Genomic DNA, 16,617 nt, shown 5'->3' with positions numbered 1-16,617 from the left:
TAGAGTGGTGAAATACATTCACACCGCTGACATTATATTGAGGAAAAAGTATAGCCAACCAAGCTCAAGTAGGCTAGCTCAGTGTAGCCAGACGGACCCTTACGTAGAGGCCTATATTAGGACTTTAAAAATATCGGCTAAAATTATCGGCCAGAATTCTGTTATCGGACCGATAATAATATTTTAATTTTTTCACTTATCGGCTAATAATATTTCGGCCGCCGATATATCGCGCATCCCTAATATATAGTATTATTGGGGAGGGAGCTTTCTGGGGCCCCCTGTCATTGATGGGCCCCCCAGCAGGATTGATTTGATCTTCACCTTATAAAGTGAAGGTTCTTGGACTTTATATGGATATTAAAGCTGTAGCAGCTGGATTAATAGGAAGTTATATGATATAGCATTGCCCAACTAAGGTTGTGTATATTTGATCTTGTTGCCAGCTCAAACAATACTTTAACCCTTTGCAGACTGAACATAATCGGTACTGGGGTACCAAAATTAGACCATGTAGTCTGCAAATATGCACAGGATTAAGGTGTTGTGGATGGTCATCTACTGTACTTGATGATTTGTGGCACCAATAAACAATTGTATGACAACACAACAACAACAGTATAGCCTGTAGTGTCACTGTCACTTAGTTGCATTTTATTTCAGGATTACATTTTAGTAGCCAAAGGCTTTAAATGTGATATCTTAAAGAATATGTTGACTCTGGCTGTGGAATTCAGGGAACAAACTTACTAATTGTTTTTGTTTTTTAGACTTGTTTTTGTAAGTAGTAGCCTACCTACTTAAGTCTGTCAATTTACTTAGTTCTTAGTTGGTAATTAGCATTTGACAATGATTTAACTTGTATATTTGAGTTCTAATTAGTGACATCACCTGTACTGTTTCTATTTATTACTTTTTACTTTGACACCTTTATTAATGGGGAGGCGTATAGCTCCAAACATGGAGTGTCATATTGACATGAAACATCAGGTAAATATGTGTTCATATCTGAACTGAACGGCACACACACACACACACACACACACACAAAATCTAATTGCATTATCCCTTGTGTCTGTAGTGAGATGAGGGCTGATCTGATCCTCTGTGGGCTGAGGAACCCAGTCATCACCACCTGTGCTGTGCAGTGCATCAGCAGCTACTGGGAACAGTCTGGACTACCAAGAGAACAAACCTATCCCTCGTGTGGAAAGACATGCGGAACCCAACCAGTCGATATGAGCACACGGGATGAACACACGGGCTTGATCAACAGCAAAAGACACCTGCACACTGAAAAACCACTGAAAAAAAGCAGAAAGAGAAGAGAACTTGGTGAGTGTAGATTTAGTTTTTTTAAACAATAATTATTTGTATCTGTTTTTTTTTGAGAATTAATGTCAACAAAGAGAGCAATTACAAATATTGCTAAATATTTGTATTTATTTGTTTAAGGAAAATTCCATAGATCTCCGTTTCCAGAGGTCACCAAGTAATGTCAGTACAGAAAAAAAAAAAAAACAATTGGTTTTACATACTGTAGCTTGAGTTGCTGTAGCCAGTAATTCAGTACAGAGCTTCCAGGCAGCTAGAGAGCTACACTCTGGGGGCATGTTCATGAGTATCCTCTGAATTTTCCCTCAAGGCTTGTGGGTGTAGGCGTGCCTCTATACTGAGTTCAGGTGTATATGGCCTTAATCATTGTTTGACCTTAAATGATGTTTCTAAAATAATTTTGATGGCACGCAGTCTCATATCACAATGAACAACACTTTTGCTATTGTCTGAGCGGCCCTCTGTAGGCAACTACTGAATCTAGGAACTTTTTAATCTGTAGGCAACTACCGAATCTACAAATTCTGAGATATTTTTCTACAGACTGCTGTCGGTTGTGACGAGCTTAGCCTGCTCATCACTAATTGTTTAACGGATTGGCACAACTGGTGTCCAGGGTCTTTAAAAAGGCACTCTGATGCATTGTGGGTAGATGAGCATTGTGGGGTAGGGTTGTTGGTGGCAGCAGCAGACTCAACAGACAGAGTGCTGTTTTTTTGTTAGGTTTTGTTCTTTCCTTTTCTTTCTTTATTTAGCACCACTACATTTACTCAATGAATCCATACATTTGCCTACACCACTGACTCTACTGACATATTCAGGGTTTTGACATTGTTTTGTCTGTTATGTTAAATGCTCTTAATAAACTTATTCGCGGTGTGGCGTGTGCCCTTTTGCTTTTGTATCGTCCTTGTGAGCCAGGACATTACATTGGTGCATTTCCTTTGTGTCAGGGGTTCCCTATCTTTTTTGGCAGGTGACCTTATTTTGAGGTCACAAAATGTTGGCAACCCCTATCATTCACAACATACAACAGAGATAAGACAGCATCTCATCTCTGCTGTAACATCCAGTTGAGAGCTGTATTTTCCCCAAAGCTAATTTGTTCTACTTTGTTTGGAACATTGATCAAGCATTATTATCCATGATAATCTCATGCAGGATTTCTAAGTTTATTTTTACATATCTAGATTGTAATAAAGGATCCAGTTAGTGACTTAAAGGTGTTCTAAGCGATGTCATACGTTTAAAAAAAAAAGTGTCACTTTCAGCAAATGTCACTTCACCATCCACTAGCTGCCTGTGTCCTGAATACGCTGTAAAAAATGTGATCTCTGTGGACAACCCAGGCCTCAAAAACGACCACAAAACAACTTGGGCAAACCTTGCAAATAAAAATATAACAAACTGTTCCAGCAAATCACCGACCAGATGCGTGTTTAGGAGAGTTTCAAATGCAGGGGAAGGAGGGGGAGGAAGTAGCAAGCTAGTTTCTGTTTTGTTTGAACGTCAACAGAAGTGACGTTACCCAGTGCCTTTAACTTGGATATCATGGGGGTTTTCATATTGTTTTTTTATTTAATGTATAAATATTTATGTAATATACTGGTAAATTATAAGATGCCCAATATCTTACCTGACCCCATTTGAATTTCAGGCAAGCCCACCTGGGACCCTTACCCCAAGGTTGGGAAACAATGCTCTATATTATATCGGAGTTATGTTCATACTTTGTTGCAAAATATGCATATTTAGTTTGTTTATTATTGCGCTTCGCAACCAGAAGGGGACCCCAAGAGCAAATCTTACTAAGGGTGCCTTTACGTATGTTTGAATATTTTTTGGGACAGACACAAATAGATGAAAACATGTTGATGTATCATGTAAGAATACTTGTTACTGTATAATCAGGTAGCAGAGCTAGTGAGCGGAGCTGAGCGGTGCGAATGTCCCGCTCCTCGCTCAGGTGGCTGTTCACTCGGCCGCTCCTCCGCTCAAATTCACGTCAGGCCGCTCCGCTCAATTTCGCTCCCCACTCCACTTCAAAATCCTCCCGCTCCAGTGTGATCCTTTTTGCGTCCACCCCTGTATGTGTTGTGTGTGTGTGTGTGTGTGTGTGTGTGTGTGTGTTTGACCTGCTTAGTGTGTGCTGTTTTTGTGGTCTGCATCCCTGCCCCTGTTTCTGGATGTTTGCCACTGAAAGTGGCCTCCACACCTAGCTGTGGCTAAGTCTAATCCGTTACACTACTATGGCAAGTGTCTTTGTTTTGAAATAATAGCAATCTTGGTATCATCATGAAGACATGAGTTCTGGGTGGATTTGGGTATGCCTCAGGGTCGTGGTGTGAGCGGTGCCAGAGCGAAATTGGAGCGGAACAGAGCGGCCGTTCTGGTCTCTAAATTTTAAAGTGCTCTGTGCTCCAACAAAATTCCATCCGCTCCGCTCCTCGCTCGCTTATGCTCGACTCACTTGCTCTGTCAGGTAGTTCTACTTATTGATTATTTTTTTTCTTTATTGACTTATCATTGCTAAACAGATGAGGACTTGAGGAGAGTTAAAGAGAATCACAAAGCCAGTCTGAAGAGAAGGTTTAAGAACATATCTGAAGGCATCATCAAACCTGGAGCTGAGATACTCCTCAATAAGATCTACACAGACCTCTACATCACAGAAGGAGAGAGTGAAGGGGTGAATAAGGAACATGAGGTCTGGCAGGTAGAGTCAGCATCTAGACCACTAACCACAGAAGACACACCAATCAACTGCAATGACATCTTCAAGCCCTTACCTGGACAAGAGCGGTTCATCAGAATCGTGATGACCAAAGGTGTTGCAGGCATTGGAAAAACAGTCTCTGTGCAAAAGTTCATTCTTGACTGGACAGATGGGGTAGCCAATCAGACTATAGATTTTATATTTCCTCTTTCTTTCCGTGAGCTGAATTTAGTCAGGGGTGGTCAGTATAGTCTTCACAGACTCCTGCTTGAATTCCACCCTGAGCTGAAGGAGCTGAATGATGATGAAGGATACAAAGACTGTCAGGTTGTGTTCATTTTTGATGGTTTGGATGAGAGTCGTTTGACTCTGGATCTGGAACAGAACAGTAAGTTGTCTGATGTAAAACAAACATCATCAGTTGATGTTCTGATGACGAGCCTCATTCAGAGAACTCTGCTTCCCTCTGCACTTATCTGGATAACCTCACGACCAGCAGCAGCCAGTCAAATTCCTGCTCAGTGTATTGACCAGGTTACAGAAGTACGAGGATTTAATGACCCACAGAAGGATGAGTACTTCAGGAAAAGAATCGGTGATGAGAGTCAGGCTAACAAAATCATCTCTCACATTAAGGCATCCAGGAGTCTCCACATTATGTGCCACATTCCAGTCTTCTGTTGGATTGCAGCCACCGTACTTCAGCAGATGCTGGAACAGGAAAACACCCAGGAAATCCCCAAAACTCTGACTGAGATGTTCATTCACTTCTTGCTCATCCAGACCACCAGGAAGAACTTGAAGTATGAGGGAAGATGTGAGGGAAATAACAAGAAGCTCCTGGAATCACATAAGAGTGTCATACTGAAACTGGCAGAACTGGCTTTCAAGAATCTGCTTCAAGGGAATCTCATGTTCTATGAGGAAGACCTCAGAGAGTGTGGCATTGATGTCAGTCAAGCCTCAGTGTACTCTGGCATGTGTACTGAGATCTTCAAGGAAGAATCTGTGTTTCAGCAGAAGAAGGTTTACTGCTTTGTGCATCTAAGCATCCAGGAGTTTCTGGCAGCACTTCATGTCTTTGTTTCTTTTAAGAGTATGAATGAAAAACTGGGAGCACCTGAACTTTTTGTCAAGAAAGCCCAGTTACCTTTAGAAGAGTTGCTTGAGAAAGCTGCAGACAAAGCTTTGCAGAGCAAAAATGGACATCTGGATCTTTTCCTTCGTTTCATTATGGGCATCTCATTGGAGAGGAATCATAGACTGCTGCAAGGACTACTCAGGGATCCACTCAACAGCTCAGAGAGCATCAGGAAAACATGCAAGTACATTAAGGAGCTTAACAAAGAAGATCTCTCCCCTGAGAGATGCATCAATCTTTTCTTCTGCCTACTTGAAATGAAAGATAATTCGATGCACCAAGAAATTAAAAAATATCTGGAGTCACCAAAGGAATTTAAAGGCCAGTTGTCTCCTGCTCACTGTTCAGCACTGGCCCACGTGATCCTGATGTCTGAGGAAGTGCTGGATGAGTTTGACCTGAAGAAATACAACACATCAGATGAGGGACGCAGGAGACTGATCCCAGCTATGAAGTGCTTCAGCAAGGCACTGTGAGTTATTCAATAATAAACTGATTGATGTGGGCAAACATTACAAAATCTGGAATGTATGAATACTAAAAATAATGGTCTCCAATTGAGTAAAGATGGCAATTAAACAAAAAGAGTAAGAATCAAAACAATTACTTGCACCTTTATGAAAATTCTGTATTCCCAAATTCCCTTCAATATGTTACTATATCAAAACACTTAACTTTTTAACCAATAATTTGTTGGTGTATATGTAATTTTATCTCACACTTTATTGCAGATTTTCTGAATGTAAACTATCAGATAAATCCTGTGGAAATGTCGCTTCAGTTCTACAGTCACCAAACTCTCTAATCGAATTGGACTTGAGTAACAATGACCTGGGAGATTCTGGAGTTCAGCTTGTCTCTAAAGGTCTATCTAGTCCCCACTGCAGACTACACACATTAAGGTTGGTGTTAGAATATTTTCCTTACATACATTTAATATTCATACTCATAAAATAGCCTGTAGGGAAAACGGCCAAAACATCCTTCTTCTTGTTCAATGCCTTGATCGCTGTTTTATGTTTGTTTTTAAACTTACTGCGCTACCAATATCTTGTACAACCCCTTACAGAAATTTCTGGTGATGTTGCCGCAAATTTTCAGCAAGGTCATATTTTCACATGCAAATTAGGTTTCTGGCAAACAGTTGCGGTTAACTTTTGGTAATGTTGCAGCAAATTTGCAGCAAGGTCATTATGCAAATTAGGTTTGTCACCAGAAGTTCACTGGAAGTTTGCCATTATTGGCTAAGTGTGATGGCAAATCACTGGCGAACACATTTGCCACTAGTGGCAAACTTCTCATTGTTGCCAGAACTTTTGCTGGAAGTTCGCCTCTAGCGGCCAACACCGGCAAACTTCTGGCAATATTTTCTAGTGAACTCATTTGTTTCCCACAAATCACCCACAAGTTTTCTGCAAATCTGCCGCAAACATTATTTTTTTTTAAGGGACGTGACAATGAAACCTAATGTCTAGCTTCTCTGTGCCAACCTTCTTGTTTTAAATAAAACCAACCGAAACACTCTCAGGTGACATGATAGACTGTGCACCGTTGCTCATTTGTCCACCAACATATAAAGGCCGCCCTGATGTTTTAATTGGTCAGCCGGACATAGAAGCTTCTCAATGGAACAAGTCCAGACCGAATTTACCGACCTCCTGATTTCACGCTACAAATCTTACATCTTTATGTCTATGAAAATTGTGAGGAAAAACAAGTATTGCATGTACATTTTCGTTCAGTATACTTCACATCACATTATATTGCAGACTGGCTGGCTGTAGAGTTAGAGAGGTGACCTGTGAGGTTGTGGCTTCCATTCTGCATTCACCAAGCTCCCTGGTAGAGTTGGACCTAAGTGACAATGACCTGGGAGATTCTGGAGTTCAGCTTCTCTCTAAGGGACTGTCTAGTCCCCATTGCAAACTGAAGACATTAAGGTTGGTGTTAGACTATTCTTTACTGTTATTACTAATGAGATCCATGGCAGCATAACAGTTGTTCATCACATTTCCCCTTGGAATAATAAGGTTCTATCTACGTTCTGAGCAGTTCTGAGATATTGTGCTTCAAAGTTTTAGTATTCCATAGTTACACTATGGAACAAACCTCTTGTATAAGGATACAGATATAATGTCCAAAAATGCATACAACTACAAGAAACATCTCACTGTCTTAAATTGTCACATAATAAGATTATGTTAATAACTCAATTTTGACAAAAATGTCAGAAAGAACCTTATAATTCTAAGGGGACCATACAGTTTCTTTCTCTTTGCATCTTTGTGTCTTCCATAACTAAAGGACCAAGGGCTGAGAACACTAGCATCATTTGCAGCTTCTTGTCAGGCATATTCTCAAGAAGTAGCTTTAGCCTATTACAATATATTTTTTTTGAGCAAGAGTGTGAAGCTTGCGCTGCTTTGTTTGTGTTTTGGATATCCATGTCTTTGTGTCCGCTTATCACACAGGCTTGGAATGTATGTTTAAGTTACATTACGTGACATTACATTAAGGAGACACTGTTGTCCAAAGTGACTTACATGTGTTAACTATATTACAAGGAATTACATTGTCCATGGAGAAACTTGGGGTTAACGGTGGAAGCTGGGAATTAAACCTGTGACTTTCGGGCTACTGCCCAGGGGTGCATTTCCCAAAACCATAGTTGCTAACCTGTTAGCAACTTAGTTGGTTGGCAATGGGAAATTGCATTGCAGCCAACAAAGTTGCTAACTTAGTTAAAGTTAACTTAGTTAGCAACTATGGTTTTGGGAAATGCGCCCCAGTTCCTTAACCACTACACTACCACCACCCTGTTGGTCTAAAGGTCAGTTTGGTGACGTGATGATAAGCAGTGGACTAACGCACGGTAACTCGTCTGATAGGTGCACTCAGAACATTTAGAATGTGCAGTGTGATAACCCCCTGTTTCCCTTCATAATAACATGTAACACAGTTGTTAGAGAAGAGTTAGTCATTCCCCTTTGTTGCTGTGGCCGTTTATGATCCAATCAGCAACATATCAGAAATACTATTATACTACTATGGAAGGCTTTTAAAGGCTTTGCTGACAAATGCCTAGGCTAACAAATGCTTAGGCCCTGTTGATGCGGACTCCAAGCAGCCAGCCTTAGCTTGTTCTTAGCATATGACGCAATTTATTTGACTTTATACACAGACATTCAAGACTGGCAGCCTTAACACTGCTGGTTGCTAGGTTATGGGTATGCAGGCAAGTCACGCCACTCTGTCTTGCATTTTGTTTTGTTTGATTTTTTACACTTCTCATAATTTTATGTAAGATTTTTTTGTATTTAGTTAAACTTGTGTATAACACTCTGTGTAGATGATATTTTAAATTGTCTTTGTTTTAGTCTTATTAATTGGACCGTTATTGGCACCATGCTGTGTGCTGCCAACAGCCATCATTCAACTTGTTAAATTGAACCATCTGACGTTTGTTTGGTGTGTCCCTACCTTTAGGATGACCTCTCTCTCTTTCTTTCTTTCTTTCAGGCTCTCTTGTTGTCAAATCTCAGATGATGGTTATGTTTGTCTGGCTCTCACTCTAATGTTAAACCCCTCCTGTGTGAAAGAGCTGGATGTGAGCAACAATCATCCTGGAGAATCTGCACAGAAGCTGCTATCTGCAACATTGAATGACCCTCACCATAAAGTTGAAGCACTTAGGTATGTACTCTGTAAAGTAGAAAGTTACTTGTTACACATAACTTTATTCATGGATTTATTTTAATGTTCGAATGTTTTTTTATATGTGTGTTTGTATTGAGTTGATACTGGTAAAAATTTCACATGACTAACCTCATGGGAAATGTACAGCATTCACTGGCATGTTCAATACTTATAAGTATAAGTATATATACTATTTTGATCCTGTGAGGGAAATTTGCTCTCTGCATTTATCCCAATCCGTGAATTAGTGAAACACGCTCAGCACACAGTGAGGTGAAGCACACACTAATCCCGGTGCAGTGAGCTGCCTGCTACAACAGTGGCGCTCGGGGAGCAGTGAGGGGTTAGGTGCCTTGCTCAAGGGCACTTCAGCCGTTCCTACTGGTTGGGGTTCGAACCGGCAACCCTCCAGTTACAAGTCCGAAGCGCCAACCAGTAGGCCACGGCTGCCACCAATACTTATTTCCCCCACTGTATTCATAATTGGAAGATGTTTCTAACTGCAGGAAGATTTGTAGCTGAAGGAGTAATATGTTGGTGTATGTTTTATCTCACACTGTTGCAGATTTGCTGAATGTAAACTCTCAGATGAATCATTTGGAAATGTTGCTTCAGTTCTACAGTCACCAAACTCCCTGATAGAGCTGGACCTGGGTAACAATGACCTGGGAGATTCTAGAGTTCAGCTCCTCTCTAAGGGACTGTCTAGTACCCACTGCAAATTGCAGACATTAAGGTTGGGGTTTCTTTTTATTATGTTCTGGTGTTTTTGGTGTAATGTTTGTGATTATTTCCATTACATCATATTACATTATCACAGTCACTGATGTTGAAGTTGAATCAAGACTCCAGAGTAAGCATGAACTTTCTCTGAACATATGAACATAACCAGTTCATCACATGAACATAACCTCAGTATGAACACTGTATACTGAACAAAATAAACACAACATATAGTCCTTCATGAGTTGGTTGGAAGTACAGGTAAGATACCAATGCCAGAAGCTCCTTTGCTCTGCCTCCTCAGACACTCCCACGCTTTTCAAGAATGATCCACAAACCCTCTGAATACAATGTCAATTGTAGAAACATATTTGATAAACCAGGAACAATACTGACATGGAATTTGCTTCAAATGATGTTGAAAATGACATGTAAATAGAAGGTAGCACTACAGAACACTGCTGTCAGATTTCCAATGATGCAATGATTTCTTTCTGACAATTTCTTCAAGAGCTGTCTAGTTTCTAATCACTGGTGGCAGTAATTGTCCTTTACAAAGGACACTACATGGTAACTGATAGCTGACCAGCCTGCTTCTCTGCACTCAGCTGTCAGGTCTAAGTACTGGTCTTTCTTCCTCTCAAAGGCTGCCTCCATCCCTCCCTCCCTGTTCTGTGGCACTCCTCCCACTCCAACGCTTTGTTGTTGATGTTTGCTCAACACTTCCAGCTTACGTGTCTCCGCCAGCTTCCACAGGACGCAGTCATGACACCACCTGTACCGACCCTGTGCCAGAGCTGTTTTGCAGCTGGATATGATCTACTGTAGGCTTGGGTTCTGGACATTACAGAGTGGGCAGTTTTCCTCTGAGCCATACCATATGCACAGGTTGCTGGGACTCTGGAGAGTGCCACCTAATGAGGAGGCTCAACCTGGCGGGATCTTCCTTTTGATCACTCCCTCCCAGGAGTCCAGCGTCCTTACTGTCCGAGGCTGAGCGCTTTGATTTTATATTGCTCCTCTTCTGACCTGACCACCTCAGATATTACCAGCTCATTCTTCTCCTTCCTTGTGCCTTCTGACCACATCTTGGGAACAGTCCCCCCAGTTCTGCCTGCCGGAGCCCTACCAACAATCTCGTGGTGTTTCAATCTGTTGATGGCCTGGTCAACAGCTTGCTCCGCCCTCCACTTGTGACCTGTTCTGACCAGGGCGATTGACTTCAGTGGTAGCTGAAGTGCATTCTTCTTAAACAGGCCTGTACTGAAGAGGCTCTGGGATAGGCCCAGCCATTTGCAGATGTAGTTGTTGGCTTTTGAGTATGTGTTCAACACTGTGGAGGTGGAGATCTCACACATCTTGAGAGGCCACATCAGGTGCTGGTATAAGGTGAACTGGTAACTCCAAACATTGAATTTCTCAAGGAGATGACCTTTCCAGGCCTTCACAAAGCTGGTTTGTGATTGTGTTGGCCATATGTTTGTACGACAGCTCAGTGATGTTCAGCTTCCCCAGACTTCAGCTAGGTTGCTCTGCCAGTAACGGTATCCTATCTCCATCCACCATGAAAGAGATGAGGTTGTTCCTGGCACCTTTCCGAATGGAGAGACTGTGAGACTTAAAAGGTTTAATTCTCATCCTGGCCCATGTGAAGAGTACTTCAAGCCTTTTGAGGAGCCGGGTGGTGCAGGCTGCTGTTTGGAGGAGGGTTGTTACCTCATCCATGTAACTCTGCAAGGTCATTGGCTAGACCATGTTCTTACTCCTCGGACCTTCTGTCTCCTGCCAATCAGGATCATTTCTAAATCTGCTGTGAAAAGGATGGGAGAAATTGAGCATCCCTTTGCAATGCGCTTTTCCAGCTGGTCCCAGTCAGTCGTGGCTTCCTGTGTTGTATAGCTGCCAAAGTAGTTTGATACCAGGTTCTGGATGCAGGTTGGTATATAGAAGAACTCAAGGGCAAAGCTGATTAGCTGGTGGGGAACTGAGCCATAGGCATTTTCTAGATCCAGCCAGACTACTTGGAAATCTGGCTTTACACACTTGGTTGTCTGGATCTGCCCGGGAACCCTGGGATGCCTGCCTTCTGGCAGCTGCTGTCGGTAACACAGGTCCTTGTTCCGGTGTATCTACATAATGAAGTACAGTGCAACAACCTATGTAACAATAAGTAATATCACATACTCATGTTGTCCATACATACTGTATTTTTGTGTACCTACAGATCATTAATACAAATGTAATGAGAAGTGTTTGTTACAATACTTTGCCAAAGTGGCCTCTCTCTTTGGGGAAGGAAAAAAAGAGAGGTGAAGTTTGGGACTCTTGACACCCTTAAATGAAACAGTAACTCAGTAGACCTAGGGTCTGTTTATGGCAGCTCAGTAGACCTCAGTAGGGTCTATTTATGGTAGCTCAGTAGACCTAGGGTCTATTTATGGTAGTTAACAAGTTCAAACTTTTATCGGTGGAGTTTTGAGCAATACTGTTTTTTGCATTATAGTGAAAGTTAAGGGGGGCAGCTAGTACGTCAAAAACTGAAACCACTGATAATGCCCAAAATTGAATTACACTTCTGTGGTAGTGTGGTGAGTGTCCCTACAGACAAATTGAAGTATTGTACACTTTGAAAGTGTACAGAAAGGTTATAAGACCTTTTTCTGAAGGAAGCAAATTGCCTGGCTTCATATTCCGGTAGCGACTTCTTCCTCTTGGTGCAGTGGGAAATCCTGACTTTTGTATCATCATCTTAATGTCAGTCCATTTGAGATTAGATTAGATTAGATAAAATTCAACTTTATTGTCATTTAGCAGAGTACAGGTGCAGAGCCAATGAAATGCAGTTGACATCCAACCTTAAGTGCAAAGAAGTGCAGGTAGAGTATGGTTGTGTAGACCATTGTTTCCCAACCTTGGGGTCGGGACCCCATGTGGGGTCTCCTGAAATTCAAATGGGGCCGGCTGAGATACTGGGTCGACCAGTACATTACATTAAAATATACATACAGTAAATAAAAAATATATATTTAAAAAAAAACACGTAATCAGGTCCTTCATTACAATCTGGCTACATAAATCATGCTTGATCAATGTTCCAAACAAAGTAGCAAAACAACCACACACACAAAGATAGCCAAACAAATTAGCTTGCTAGGACATTTGGGGAAAATCAAAGTACCACTTTGTGTTACAACAGAGAGTGTGAATGATTGGGATCGCCAACATTTTGTGACATCAAAATAGGGTCACCTGCCAAAAAAGGTTGGGAACCCCTGGTGTAGACAATAGAGATTAATAATGTACAGTGAATAGTTGGATAAACACAGGTTTTTCAGATTACATGTCTACAGAGATAAATAGAGTATACATGTTGAGTATAGACAGACATATATATATATATATATATATATATATATATATATATATATATATATATATATATATATATTTATCTCTGTAGACATGTCATCTGAAAAACCTGTCTTTAAATAGTATATTGCACAGGTTTATGGGCAGGCTATATATAATGTATAATATGGGGTGTTAACAGTGAAAGGTCATAGGCTGTACCTGAGCTAACCCACTAACACAGATTTGATGTTTGTGTAGCCTACAAAATCTTGGAGAAATAAGCCTACTACAAATCTAATATCTTTACTGCATAGTACAAATCTAATATCTTTACTGCAATCTATGAAAATTGTGAGGGCAAAAATGTGTGACATTATATTGCAGACTGGCTGGCTGTACAGTTACAGAGAAAACCTGTGAGACTGTGGCTTCCATTCTGGATTCACAAAACTCCCTGGTAGAGTTGGACCTAAGTGACAATGAACTTGGAGACTCTGGAGTTCAGCTTCTCTCTAAGGGACTGTCTAGTCCCCATTGCAAACTGAAGACTTTAAGGTTGGTGTTAGAATATTCTTCATTGTTATTTCTGATAAGGACCATGGCAGCATAACACTTGTTTTTCATATTTCCCCATTTGCACAAGTACCAGTGAACATAAAGTTTCTCCTCATTTTCTCTCTCTGCGTCTTTCTGTCTTCCATAACCAAAACACAAATGGCTGAGAACACACCATTTGCAGCTTCTTATCAGACATATTCTGGAGAAGTAGCTCTAGTCTATTACAAAGAATGGGCATGCAATCACTGAGCAAGAATGGTATGCAAACGTTCCTATGTTTATATTTTGGATATACAACTCTTTGTATCACACAGGCTCAGGGCTGTTGGTAGTAGTGTCAGGCTGGTGTGTTGATTATACAGTACACTGTAAAAAAGTGGACAGAGTCACTTCTTTAGGACTTGATTGGAGAGAAGTAAAGTCAATTTGAACAAAGAATTAATTTCAAAATTCTTCTGTTTGTTTTTAAAGCTTTACATGGTTTAACACCTCAGTATTTATGTGATCTTTTAATTCCTTACTGTCCTCCTAGACCTCTTTGATCATCTTCCCAGTGTCTTCTTTGTGTTCCTTCTGCCTCTCTTAAATCCAAAGGTGACAGAGCTTTCTCTGTCTATGCTCCCCAGCTTTGGAATAGCCTTCCTGATGTTGTGAAATCCTGCCCCACTATTAGTAGTTTTAAATCCAACCTAAAGACCTACCTCTTCTCCTAGCTTTTAACACTCCCCTGACTCCCTCACCTCTCCCTTTTTTTTATATATATATTTTTTTTTTTTTTATTATTATTATTATTTTTATTATTATTTTATGTAAAGCACTTTGGTGCAATGCTATTGCTTTGAAATGTGCTATATAAATAAATTTGACTTGACTTGACTTGAATCAGTTTCCTGTTGGGCACTGGTCTGTACTGTGTAGCCTAAAGGTCAGTTTGGTGATGGGACGTAAGCATGGTAACTCATCAGGTATCCGCACACAGAAAATTAAGAACGTTATTGTTATTTTTTACTTTTAGTAGGTCATTTGTTCAGACATAGTCCCGATCCAACAAAAATAGATTGTCTTCCAGCTTCTTATCAGTCCCTCCAGGAATTCACAATGTTGCGATTGCATCAATTAACGCAAATTCAGCAATTCTGGACGACCTCGCAATTTTGTCCAAACACTGCAACTTTTTCGCAAATTTGACCAATCATCATGGTTTCCCCGTGAAATTTCACCTACCACAACAGCCCCTCGCGCAGAATATTGACTCAGATGCCACACTCACTTCTGCAGACACCAGAGACTGCCCTATAACTTGTTCACTCCTCTGCAGTTTTGATGACAAAAAATAGAAGGCTAACGTTAATGATCTGCTTTACTTGCATCTGTCATCTCAACCTAGTGTTGCTAACCTGCCAAAGCTATGAAAGTAAGTTAATTAAGGCCTACTTGGTTTACTGACATTTGAGTAGGCTACAATATGCAACCCATTGGCAAACGTTTACACCTGGAGATGTCCTTTTAGCTCGTGTCATGTTTGCTAGCTTGTGGGCTCAGTTTGTGTAGTGGAGTGCTACCAAAATCATAGAAATTAATAACATTGTAAGACATTTACCTCTTCTATGATCCAAGGATGATTTCATACGAGTTATTTTTTAACATTTATATTAACTAATGACATAGGAAACATCCCAAATTAAATCCACATATCGTAATGCACTATGCAAAAAGTTATTTCCAGTCGTAGCCAAACACAGTGAGATGCAAGCGTTCCAATCCACTTAGATATGTTATTACGCTACTCTAACGTCCTTAAAGTGGCAGGCAGTCAATTAGACTTACACACCACCAATGTAATAACATTAAAGAAATGTGTAGTCTAATAGTTTAAATCAATATGAAATTACTAGATACTTAGTTGGCTATTAGTAATTATGCAAATCACAGAATATGAATTTTTGAAAAGATATGAACTTAATATGAATTACAACATATATGAATGTATTGAAACATATGACATTATGCAATCTTTAGGGGGCTGTCTTTTTTGGACAGTTCTACGAAAGGTTATACTGCTTTGTGAATTACCCCAGTCAAAGTATTTACACAAATAAAGTAGGCCTACTTTGATTTTCTGTAACCCTTACTATTTACCTTTACTTATCCTTTTTTAATAAGCATCAAGATGATCAGTGTAATTTTGGTCTTACTAACCTTAATTACCCTCAATTAAAAAACAATAAAAAAATTGCAACTATTTTTGCAATTTTCACTTCCTCTCGCAATTTCTTCGCAACAAACAGCTAAAAACACCGCAACTTCCATCGCAATTTTTTTAGAAAAATCAGGCATTTTAGATCGCAACAATCTCAAAAAATCCTCACTAAATCCTGGAGGGACTGTCTTATTCAGACAATATGGTTACTCCTCTTTGAAGTAACCATATTGAAAGTCTGTACATACATGACAGATGGAGAGCTCTTCAGATGGCCAGCAATGCTACTGGGTTGGTCTGCTATTGCTGTGTGCTGTTCACACCAACATTCAACATTGCCTTTACATTTAACCAGTACTGGTTAAAGTACTGGTAACATTACATTTAACCAGTACTGCTTTACTGCTAGTCCTCTGAGGTCTATATGCTGTGTCCCTATCTTTAGGCTGACCTCTCTCTCTCTCTATATATATATATATATATTTCTCTCTCTCTTACTTTCAGGCTCTCTTGTTGTCAAATCACAGATGAAGGTTATGTTTGTCTGGCTCTCACTCTGATGTTAAACCCGTCCTGTGTGAAAGAGCTGGATGTGAGCAACAATAGTCCTGGAGAATCAGCACAGAAGCTGTTTTCTGCAACATTAGAGGATCCTCACCATAAAGTTCAAGCAATGCGGTATGTTCTGCTTTTTTTGTACCAACAGTACGCAATGACCTCGAAAAACCGAGATCTGTGAAAACTCGCTGAATTTGTCCTTTAAGATTTGCCTTTTATTGTTGCCAGTTCAATGCACATCTTTACAATAATCATGATTTTAATCAGCACAATTTGATATACCACACCTGTCAGGTGCTGTATTATCTTGGGAAAGGTGAAGTGCCAACTAACACAGAT

At 40.3% G+C, this 16,617-nt stretch overlaps 1 protein-coding gene across 4 annotated transcripts in view; it reads left to right on the top strand.

Annotated features, from left to right (window-relative positions):
• Positions 1 to 16,617, top strand: part of LOC125297518 (NACHT, LRR and PYD domains-containing protein 3-like) — a 32,361-nt gene that overhangs the window by 4,841 nt on the left and 10,903 nt on the right. For 2 of the 4 annotated variants that reach the window (XM_048247885.1, XM_048247884.1), the window contains 8 exons: positions 1,082 to 1,335; positions 3,873 to 5,664; positions 5,924 to 6,094; positions 6,962 to 7,132; positions 8,712 to 8,885; positions 9,454 to 9,624; positions 13,347 to 13,517; positions 16,225 to 16,398. In XM_048247885.1, the coding sequence (XP_048103842.1) occupies positions 1,086 to 1,335; positions 3,873 to 5,664; positions 5,924 to 6,094; positions 6,962 to 7,132; positions 8,712 to 8,885; positions 9,454 to 9,624; positions 13,347 to 13,517; positions 16,225 to 16,398 (3,074 nt within the window). In that variant the 5' untranslated portion in view covers positions 1,082 to 1,085. Of the gene's footprint in view, positions 1 to 1,081; positions 1,336 to 3,872; positions 5,669 to 5,923; positions 6,095 to 6,961; positions 7,133 to 8,711; positions 8,886 to 9,453; positions 9,625 to 13,346; positions 13,518 to 16,224; positions 16,399 to 16,617 lie in introns of those variants that run through there. The other 2 variants (XM_048247886.1, XM_048247887.1) reach the window with 2 other exon arrangements.

Source organism: Alosa alosa, chromosome 7 (assembly GCF_017589495.1).
Source record: "Alosa alosa isolate M-15738 ecotype Scorff River chromosome 7, AALO_Geno_1.1, whole genome shotgun sequence".
Classification (NCBI taxonomy): domain Eukaryota; kingdom Metazoa; phylum Chordata; class Actinopteri; order Clupeiformes; family Clupeidae; genus Alosa; species Alosa alosa.
This window is presented reverse-complemented; position numbering and strand designations above follow the sequence as displayed.